The 11675-nt window shown below is 31.2% G+C and overlaps 1 protein-coding gene across 1 annotated transcript; it reads right to left on the bottom strand.

Moving 5' to 3' along the window:
• Positions 1-3165: 3165 nt before the first annotated feature.
• LOC133176260 (uncharacterized) lies at positions 3166-11327 on the bottom strand. The gene is made up of 5 exons (XM_061311408.1): positions 11135-11327; positions 8492-8611; positions 4426-4516; positions 3768-3910; positions 3166-3356 (listed from the first exon to the last, which is right to left on the bottom strand). The coding sequence occupies exons 1-5, from the start codon at positions 11169-11171 to the stop codon at positions 3166-3168; spliced, it is 582 nt and encodes a 193-aa protein (XP_061167392.1). The 5' UTR covers positions 11172-11327.
• Between the last annotated feature and the right edge of the window lie 348 nt (positions 11328-11675).

Here is an 11675-nt window from a genome sequence, read left to right as displayed (position 1 = left end):
GAAGAAGATTCTTAAAGATTTTTCTTTGTATTCCTATATATTTAAAGCTTTTATCGCCTATTGTGGTCCCACTCTACCCCAGGGGTCGTGATTTGAACAAACCTGTATATTTACTACCTTAGGATGCTTCCATATACATTTGATCAAACACAGCTTTGTTGTTCTCGTCGAGAAGGTTTTCAAAGATTTTTTTATGTATTCCTATATAAAACATTGATCGCCAATTATGGCCCCACCCTACATGTGGGGGTCATGATTTGAACAAACTTGAATCTATACTAACTGAGGATGCTTCCATATAAATATGACTAATCATGGCTTTGCTGTTCTCGAGAAGAAGATATTTAAAGATTTTTCCTATGTATTCCTATGTAAAGCTTTGATCGCCTTATGTGGACCCACCCTACCCCCAGGGGTCATAATTTGAACAAAATTGAATCTACACTACCTGAGGATGCTTCCATATAAATATAATCAATCATGGCTTTGTTGATCTTGAGAAGAAGATTTTTAAAGATTCTTCTTATGTATTCCTATGTAAATATTTTTCCCCCTCTGTGGCCCCAACCTACCCCCGGGGGTCATGATTTGAACAGATTTGAATCTACACTACCTTACAATGTTTTCACATAAGTTTCCTGTGTTCAAGCACAGTGGTTCCTGAGAAGAAGATTTTTAAATGATGACATTAATTTTTCACGAAATCATAATTATCTCCCCTTGGAAGAATGCGTAGGCATTCATTCGAACAAAACTTGAATTCCCTTAACCCGAGGATACTTTGTGGCAAGTGTGGTTGTAATTGGCCTAGTGGTTCTTGAGAAGACGATGAAAATAGGAAAAGTTTACAAAACGATGACGACAACGACGACAGACAACGGACAAATTTCGATCAGAAAAGCTCACTTGAGCCTTCTGCTCAGGTGAGCTAAAAATCCTTAACATTAGTCAGTAATTTTTTTATGTTATTTAAAGTGGATCGATAATCCTGGTAAATAATTTGTTTTTTTTTAAATAAAATATTTCCATTACGCATCAACTGTGCTGTGCAGTCCTTTATCCAAATGAGGGTTATCTCCCTTATTAGCAATATCAATAAAATCAATAACACTTTAATACATAATATAGATTATAAAGAACGAATGGAGTGTGTACTGCTAGCAAAAATGATAATGGTAATAAAAAAAATTAATATCACATTTACAAAATGACCGAAACAACATATATAATCTATATAGACATGCAAAATGACCAATACAAAGAAATCATGCACAAATATATATTTGAAATATTCATGTCAATAATGCATTTCTACCATTAAAACTTCTTCATTTTAAATCAATATCATGCATTGAAAACGTGAGATAAGGAAACTAAAGAACACTGCAAATTAATTTCTTGAATTATTGTAGTGCAGAAATACTGAGTGCTTTTTAATGTTCAATATAAGATAAATTTTAAAAAGGTGAATTTTTACATCGACTTTCATAAAATTAACATTGAATGCTTGATAATTGCCATATTTTGTCTTAATTTGTAATAAAGAATTTTATCAAATATGTGGTACTTTCCGTCGGTAACAAACAAATTAAACGCAATAAATTTAAGAAACGTTATAATAAGATTATACCCAGGAAAAGTTGTTACACAAAAAAGAATAGAAAGAAATAATTTTCAACAAAAAAAATTAGATCAAGTAGTGAAAAGTACAAAAATAAATGAATAAATAAATAGATAAATAAATAAATAATAAAAATGCATATATCACACTTAATTCCAATGAAACTAAAATTGTCCAAATTGACCCCGCTGAGTTGAAAAAAAAACTATCAAGTCACTAAAATATTTTTCAAACTAGAGGTGTTCGTATAGTTTGTTAACATTTACAGTCAAAATATTACTGCATATTATAATTTTAATGAATGATTAAGAAAGCCCTTTCAATTGTCTAAGTATGCATTAAAATACTATTCATTAGTATTGTTTTGTTTTTTTTATTAGATTATAAAACTTAATAGCAACCTTCTGTGATCTTTTTGAGACGTGCCATTCTGCAATTTTATTCTTGAGATGTAAGAAAAATTATCATATTATACATGTACATTATCAAATACTTTGCATATCTTTATACCAATGCGTTTTTAAAAAGGCTTGCCTTCAAGTAATTTTGTATATTATTTTGACATATGCTATCAATTGCAATTAAGAGAATTAGAGATGAGATCTTGAATACCTAAAGGATGTAGATAACACCTCCTTGATAAGTGATTATCTAAGGAAAATGACTAAAACAGCATTACATGCAAATACTTTAATCTCATTAATTAATCTTTAACTGGATGGATGTAAACTCATTGCTCCCAAGGAAATGTGAATCACTGTTTAGTCTTCATTTTCTAAGGAAAATATAATTGTATTATTATATATGTTAATGCTGGTAAAACAAAGATTTTTGTTTTACATTTTATCATGCTGTATATAATGAAAATATCCTAATCTTGATGCAACATGTTTTAATATGGTCACTGCATTATACTTACATTGTAGAGATAAGCTACGACACAACTTTTTTTTATTACTTGGTGATTTTTAATTCTAAATGACCAGATTTCAAACTGCAATTCACATTTTTCTACTGAAGTGTCAACTGGCAATTCCTGGATTTTATGTGTAAAAACTACAAGAACCCATAAAGATTAGGTCTAGAAGAATCAAAACAACTGTAAAGAATATGCAATAGATGCAACCAAAATGTCCGGACAAAACTATGCCTACAGAACGACAGACAGATCGACAGCCATGCTTATTTCAATACCTCCTCCCAACACTTTGTTAAAGGGAAATATAAATATAAAACTGTTGTAGTAAAATATTGAAATATTCTGCAATCTAGCAAAAGGACTTAGTATCTACTTATATATTTTTATTAACTTATATATAGTTCTTGAAATTCCTCATCTAATATTCTCTTTTTTCGCTTTGACTCTAGTTTAAATACATTTACTACCATAATAAAATTGTAACAACTTAAAATCTTTAGAACTTTATGCATTTAATCAATTTTTGCATACTTAAACCTGTTTATATAAAACATTGAAAAGAGATTGAAAGTTAATTTATCACTAACCGTGCTTCTTATCTTACTGTATATGCTTGAAGAAAATTTCAAGAAATATCACTGCTTCCTGTTTCATTTTCATTTAATAACCGTTCATTTGTGTCGTTTTTGTCATCCTTGTCTGTATTTTCTTTCGTTTTTTCCTCCATCTCTACACTATTTTTCTGTACACAATCTTCATCAACTGTGTCGCAACATTTGTAGCAACATTTGTAGCATCGATTGCAAGACTTCCAACCTGTGCATTGGTAATACATATATTAACTTGCAAATTTTTGTTTTCCTGAATAATATTTTATCTTTTATGTATCGGATTTCAACACTTTATCTCTAAATTGATTTCTGATAAGAAATTAGACGGAAAAATGACAGGTCCACTGTAAATGGGACTAGCTGCAATTGGTAAGTGTTTTAAGTGTTTCTTTAAGTTTGTATGACAAGTATGTAAAGCAATGCACGTACTATCCCCAACGGGATCTGAGCAGATAATCGAATCAAAATCATGAGTAAAGTGGATTTTAATCAACGAGATAATCATGATGCATCCTTTTATAACATTGTTGTGTTCATGTCCTGTTGAGTAGCAATTCATAAAAAAAAAAAAATCAGATTTACACTTTTCGAACGATTTTGAAATATATATACTCACATGATTTCTTTGTTTCTGTATTTATACACTTTAGAATTATGCTTATCACTCCAAATATCGAAAGAAAAACGATTGCAAAAATTATTACAACCACTGTCCAGATGGTATCTTTTTGTAGATCTACAATTTTGTCTCCAATTTTCCTGCAGAAAACGGCAAAAAAAATGTAACAAATTATATGAAAGTAAGTAATTTTATAAGATAATTTGAACATTTTGCAATCTTTGATCTCTTCATATCTCACAAAATCATTTACAAAATGTTATCAATATTTTTTTAATAAAATGGCTTGATGTATATGAAAGTAAGTAATTTTATAAGATAATTTGAACATTTTGCAATCTTTGATCTCTTCATATCTCACAAAATCATTTACAAAATGTTATCAATATTTTTTTAATAAAATGGCTTGATGTATAATAATTTTAACACAAGCTTTCTAACGAGTGTGAAATATGTTTATTACATTACCAATGCACACAAAATAAATATATATCATCAAACTTTATCATTGATTGGATCCATCATTAGTAGACAAAGAGAAATTATTAAAACTGAAACAAAAATATCTAGGAGTAATGCTTATTCCATCAATTTTAAAATATTTAGTATTTTTACACGCCTGTTCAAACAATGTGTGAACGTTCCTAAAACATACCTAAAAATATGGTTTTCGTCATCCACATCCTCTTTAGTTTTGGATTTGTTAACAGGCTCCTGACCATAGACAGCCATATAGCAACCCTGAACTGTAAGGAAAATAAGTATTGCTGAGCCAATACGTTTATTTGTATAAGATGTTTACGGAGACTAGCCGAGACTGGAGACTTTTTGATTCAGGCACAGAATTTCCTTTTAAACTTATATGAAGTTTCCTTTTCTGTAATAAACGCTTTAAGATTCCAATATTATAACTTTTTCTGGTAAAGGTTTTTAGTGTTTGCTGAGATTTTTTCCAAAAATTTTAATTTTTTTTTTATCTATGATGGAATGTGAAACCTCAAAATTCTGCATCAGGGATTTGCTTCCAGACATTCTGCATTATTAATAATTTTCATTTTTGATTGGCTTCAAACACAACAAACAGACAGCGACATACAGAAGTGTTTTTTTCCTAATGTACAATATATAAAAAAATCAGATCTAAATATTAACTGTCTCATTCTTTGAACACATGTTAATAAAAATATTTTGCCATATTTCTTAGTGGTTTTCTTAAAAGTGGGTTCAAAGCATAACCTGAAAGCTCGTAATTTTGATATCCAAGTCTTTGCTTTTATTGCCGATTTAAGTTTTCAAAAGCCTCAGTCACAACTGGCCGAACGTCAAGTCCATATTTGTTGTAAACGGCAAAAAATGAAAATGGATAAACGGTTGTTCTGAAAAATTTTGAGCTCGCAGACAGCCCGTAGCGCATTCGAAGAACTTCGGATACATGCATCAAATAATATGATTTCGTAGCAGAAAATGCAAGTGTGCCGTCTTCCAGACAAAATCTCAAGAGCAGCATCGTCTGCTTCAAGCTACATCTGGATTCGCATTTAGCGAGGACTTTGAAGAAGACCTGTCATTTGTATGCTTCTTTGATCATTATATGTAAATTATGAAAGTGAAAGTCAAGCCTTTAATGATAATGAGAGTACGTTAAAACCAAATATGCTGTAAAACACCGAAGTCAAAAAGACCGCCATATTGCATCTATCGAGAGGTAAAATTTTGATAAACCGAAGAATAATGTACAAGTATTCCATTTTCAGCTGGCAATATCCTAACCACCCGTGGGTCGTATGCACACCTATTTTACGCAGGTCTCATGACTGAGGCACGCCTCCCTTAATTACTAATTTTACGAAACACGTTTCCCTTTCATAATTCTTTCGGAATGCACGACACACGTCATTTTTAAATCCATCTTACAAACTAGCGGCTTCTTTTTTCCCCATCTAATACCTCTGGGGCCTTTAGAACACATTCATTGCAAACACACACACACACACACAGATGACGCATATATCAAAAAAGCCTTCGGCCGGTTACAGTGACAGGGAAGCTTAAGGGTTAATTGAAATGAGTAATTGTAATTTACCCTATTTAAATACATTTTCCAAAGTAATGGAAAGAATGTGAAGTTAAGTTTTCAATTACAATAAATTGAATGTATTTAGATGCATTCCAAAAATGTAATGCATTTTTCCATTCCATTTCAAATACTTTGTTTTTCAAGTTAAATATTTAAAAAGGTGTTTTATAATGATGCATACGTGTACTGTTTGCAATAAACTCGTTTTTATTCAATAATCAAATGCCAATAATGTTTATACAGTCAGTACATTAGGAAAGGTCAAATTTAATAATATTGCTGCTTCAAAATATTCATGGATTTGTTCTTGAAAAGTTTTGGAGATAAAACTAGTAATTGATATGTATTTAATTACATTCTGCAAAGTAATTGAGAATAATTAAATACATTTGTTAAAATCAATGTAATTGCAAGTAATTGACAAAATCATCAATGTATTTAATGACATTTTCAAGAAATTGACCCCAACCCTGTACAATGAGGCTTAAAATGGAAAGTCTTAATAAAAATTACAACAAAAGTAAATGTAGCGATATTATATTTTAGAGTTCTATTTTGCATCTTTTTCAGTGCATCGTCTATAGCAAAAAATTTAAAACTAGATTAGGATGTACATCATAAATACATTAGTACTTAAAATATTTTAATGGACGTTGTTCGTTATCTTCATACTTCAATAGTATTGTAGCATTATAAGAAACTAAATCGGCGTGGCTTAGTAGCAAGAAAGGTTTCTTTCAATTCACAGCGATTTAATCTATGTTCATCTACACGTTACATGTATTACAAAATATACAATCATATATTCAGTTGGCATAATGTATAGAATGTAATGTTTATGCAACACATACATATATATATATATATATATATATATATATATATATATATATATATATATATATATATATATATATATATATATATATATATATATATATAAATATATATATATATATATATATATATATATATATATATATATATATATATATATATATATATATATATATATATATATATATATATATATATATATTATAAAACGTTAAAAATTCAACAAACAGTTCTAAATCACAGGTTTTAAATATGGAATACATGTAAAAATGTAAAAGTAACTTAGAAAAAATCAAGTAAATAAAAAATTATGTTAAAAAAAAAAAAAAAAAAAAAAAAGGTATCTCATAGAATTTTATCCAGAATCATGTACAATCCAGGCGACCGTTTCACTAATTAATCGTAGACCGTAAACGTACGATTAGGTTTACGATTATTTTACGTGAACGTATACGAGCGTTTCACAAAACAGGTCGTAGACGTAGCACTTACGATAAGCGAGTTATGACCAACTTATTTAAACTCTTCTGACTGAGGAGATGTATTTGTTGAAAAGAAAGAGAGAAAAAGAAAGAAAGAAGAAATAACGAAAGAAACGAAAAGATCAAAACTAAGTTTAAAAAAATCACCATTTATTTTTTAAGTGTTAAAAAAGAAATAAAAGGACAATTAATTAATGGAAAATCGTTTACTAAAAAAAGTATATCTATAATTATAATATAAATAAAATAAAAGTCCCTTTTTAACCGGAATCAAAATATATGTATCAATAATTAATATCTATTCTTGCATTTTATGTCTTATAATTAACAAGTATAGTCCACGATGGAGTATAACGTTCCATTTTACTTCAAGCTTAAATTGCAAATTTATGACATTCTCATATATCTAAACATTTGAAAACAAAGTTTATTTCCGAATGTTTAGACGATCCTCGGCCTTGCGTCCATGATTGCTTCATGTTTCTGATCAAAAACTAATAATTATAAAACTCGGTATGTTTATTTATTTTACTTTACCATGTTTACTTTTATTATTTATTTTTTTATACATATTTTATTTATTTATTTTATCTTTTTTTAATATTGCCGATATTCCCATATGCAGGTTTGTCAACGTATTTCTAAAAATGAATTACTTCTATCATGTACGTATATACTTAGTATATAGATCCCTGCCTATATTAATAAGTATTATTTCGTAGAAAATAGATAAGCTCAAAAAGGAAATATTAAACTTGTGTTTTTTTTTAGTTGCAAGTTTGTTTTAGCGTGTATTTTAAGATCGGACTCGGTCTACACAATTTACTTCCAAAGAAAGCAGACAGTAGAAAAGTAAAAGTGACAATCATTTGGAATCTTGCTTTTATTTATGTTTTGTGTTGCTTTTTTCATGAAATTACTTGCACGTAAGTATCTTAAGAGTGCCCCTGACTACTCGTAGACTTACGATCAACTTAAATCGTAACTAGCAAACCGTAATTCTTAGTGAAACGCACTTACGTGCTACGTTCAAGTTTACGTCTACGTTTACGAGCTACGACCTGTTAATGAAACGGTCGCCAGGACGCGTTTTCCAGTTATTATATATTTCTTCATTACGTCACTAAGCTCTGTCAATTTTAGAACGTTTAATCTATAACAGGAAATGCTCTTCTAAAAATAGATATCTTTCATACAACGTGTCAAGCTTGACAAATAAACTTAATGGGTTTTCTTATTTATTTTTTTCTTAAATAGAACATTCATGCGGGAAAAAAACAAAGAAAAAATTCCCGCCTACTATCAATTTGCACAGTATATCTTACACTTATATGCCTCATTTGATTGGTAATGCTCCGGGCATTTAAATGTGTGTTCCCTACAAGACAGGTGGTAGTGGTTCTCTATTCTTGCTTTCTTTGAGTCATAAAATGGACAGAAACTCCCTAAAAATGAAAGAAATTAAAGAATGAATAAATAGTTAAATATTAAACGGAAGCAAAATGCACACATTTATTGATACTTCTTCCTAGACCTAGCATCGTGAATTTATTTGAGTTGTGATGCTATAAACTGTTTTAGGTCAAATCATTAAAGTAACCAAGTTTTTTGACAATCTCATTTTTATACGTGTTCCAAAATCAACCAGTTCAGGGGATATGTAAGTTTCAGTAAAAATCATGAATTTTCGCGTAATGTCCCCGTAATCGAAAATAGTTTTGCCCTGTCCGTGTGTCTGTCTGTCTGTCCACAAAAATTTAACCTTGCCCATAACTTTTTACTGGCTGGAGCTATGGCTTTCATACTTCATATGATTATTCCCTGTGAAGAACCTTTGTTTAGATACCAGTTACTTGGAACATTTGACCTTGACATTGGAGTTTGATCTTCTTTTGAAAAACTTTGACCTTAACTGTAACTTATAAACAGTTGGTGCTAGGGCTTCTATATTTCACAAGTGTATTTCATTTGACAAGACCTTTTTTTGCCTACCAACAACTTTCGCTCTTTGACCTTGACCTTGGAGTTTGACCTACATTTGAAATACTTTGGCCACAACCTCTGAACAATTTGTGCAAGGGCTTTTATGCTTCTCATGTGTATTTCCTGTGACAAGTCCTTACTTTGGCTACAAACAACTTTGACATTGCTCTTGGTGTTTGACCTACTTTTGAAAAAAAAAAAAAACTATATCCTTGGCCATAACTTCTGAACAGTTGACGTTAGAGCCTTCATATTTCACATGTGAATTATACTGTGACACAGTCTTTCTTTGGATACCAACAACTTTGACCCTTTGACCTTTAACTTGGAGTTTGACCTACTTTTAAAAAACTTTAATCTTGGGGGTAACTTTTGAACGTCTGATGCTAGGGCTTTCCTACTCCCCATGTGTATTCCTTGTTACAAGACCTTCTTTTGATTACCAACAACTTTGACTTTTTCACCTTTGAGTTTTACCTACTTTTGAAAAACGTTAACTTTGACCATAACTTTTGAACAGTTGGTGGTGGGGCTTTCATATTTTACATATGTATTTCTTCTAAAAACACCTTCAGTAGGAAACCAACAATTTTGACCCTCTACTTTGACAGTAGGTAGAGAAATCGCTCAGTGATCGGATGGTCGTGTGGTCGAATCACGGCCGCGACTGACATAAGTCGATAAGAATTAGGCAGAAACTGTGCATTCGCCAAGCGCTCGGCACTTTGAAGTGAAAGTTGTGGGTCTTTCGAATGAGACCTTAAGAACCGAGGCCCCGTGTCACGGTAGGCGTGACGATAAAAAACCCTCACTGCTCAATGGCCCTGAGTGCCGAGTAATGGTCTGAATTTGAAGCCCTTCACCGGTATATGGTGGCGTCTCTGTATGAGTAAAAAATTATCAAACAGGACGTAAAACAACAATCAATCAATCAATCAATTTGACTTTGAGCTTTGTGTTTGACCTAGTTTTGAAAAACTTAACCTTGGTTACAAATTTTGAACGTTTGGTACTTGGGCTTTCATATTTCACATATGCATTTCTTGTGACAAGACCTTCCGTTGGACACCATTAATTTTTACCATTTGCATTTGACCTTGAAGTTTGACTTACTTTTGAAAAACTTTCAAAAGGTTGGTGCTAGGGCTTTCATATTTCACAGATAAATTTCTGGAGACAAGACTTATCTTAGGTACCAAAATTGTGATCTTTTGACCCTGAGTTTAACTTGCATAAGAGAAACTTTAACCTTCGCCATAAGCTGTCACTCGGGGCATCAGTGTTTCACGCATACATCTTGTTCATTGTTTTTGTGGTAGGAGGAAGCTAATGAATGTATGTACATAACGTAGCTAATATTATTATTACCATTGTTATTCTAAATCTAACTATTAACAATATGACAAATAGATGATTTCGGATTTTCTATCATCAACATTCCACTATAATTTTCATATGGTCGTTTGCCTTAGACCTGATTCAGTACGTAGGTGATCTGAGTAGGACTAATTTTTAAGCCCAGATAGGCTGCTGGTGGGTTAGGACTTTCAACGACCTCGTCTCAGATTCAATTTTCCCTCGGACGTTATCATGACTTCGTTTTTTAATTCAACTCATGGATAAGGCGAGGTTTGACTGAAATGTGTTTTACAAATTGTTAGGCCATCTTTGTTTAATTTTGACTGCAGATTATTCCATTTAACTGATCCCTACATAGGGCTCATGACGGGTGTGACAGGTCGCAGGGGTGCTTACTCAACCTAAGAAACCTGATAATATCAGATTTAACGATAGAGATACCAAGTAACTGCATTACAAGAATAACTTCTAAGTACCATTTAATTCATTTGTAAATCTCATACTTGACACTAGCATGCCATAGAATCATTAACTAAATTAAAATGAAATCCTCAAAATCGAAATATATACAATTTTTTCTACATTTCGTTTAAAAATTCTTTTCTTTTGATCGTAAATAATCTTACCAACAATGCGCCGTATCGGGATACATACTTCAACCATGCCATTAATATCTGCGTTTATGAGACAATGATACTGGAACTTAGTTTCCGTAGTGCAGTTTTGTTTAGCTAGCGAACATCTTTTTCTGTTAGAGGCTTTGACCCACTCTGATACGTTTCTAGGACATCGGTGTACATAGCTTACCGTAGGCACTGAAGCAGGACAACCTGTTAGTTCCTACAGTCAAAAGACTACTTTAAGTAAGCAATACACATGAATGTAATTCATGGACTGCAAGAAATATTTTAAGAGAGGAACATATATAAACTACTGAGAATAGCCCATGGATTTCACAAATGAAGTCTTCCAATATTTCGAATTCTTCAGAATAGTCCTGTTAAATCGATACTGTACAATCAAATGTAGAAAATATTAATTACTAAAAACAATCAAAGACCAAGGCAAATTCTTGTGTGCAGTGACTTTAACGCAGCAACAAAAAACAGCAGAATTAGGCACATGTTTATAAAAAAAAAGGTTGGCGTCCCTAAATCTGTAGATCTG

This window comes from Saccostrea echinata, unplaced genomic scaffold (genome assembly GCF_033153115.1).
Source record: "Saccostrea echinata isolate AGI-Se365-2 ecotype Australia unplaced genomic scaffold, CSIRO_AGI_Sech_v1 ptg000072l, whole genome shotgun sequence".
In the NCBI taxonomy this organism is placed as follows: Eukaryota; Metazoa; Mollusca; class Bivalvia; order Ostreida; family Ostreidae; genus Saccostrea; species Saccostrea echinata.
This window is presented reverse-complemented; position numbering and strand designations above follow the sequence as displayed.

What these genes read in the sequence shown, in the direction of transcription:
- LOC133176260 (XM_061311408.1), bottom strand. Translation starts at nt 11,171, where the DNA reads ATGGTTGAAGTATGTATCCCGATACGGCGCATTGTTG. An exon ending in GACGAAAACCATATTTTTAG is followed by an intron (nt 3,911 to 4,425) that starts GTATGTTTTAGG and finishes CGTTTTCTGCAG; the next exon opens with GAAAATTGGAGACAAAATTG. An exon ending in TACAGAAACAAAGAAATCAT is followed by an intron (nt 3,357 to 3,767) that starts GTGAGTATATAT and finishes ACCAATGCACAG; the next exon opens with GTTGGAAGTCTTGCAATCGA.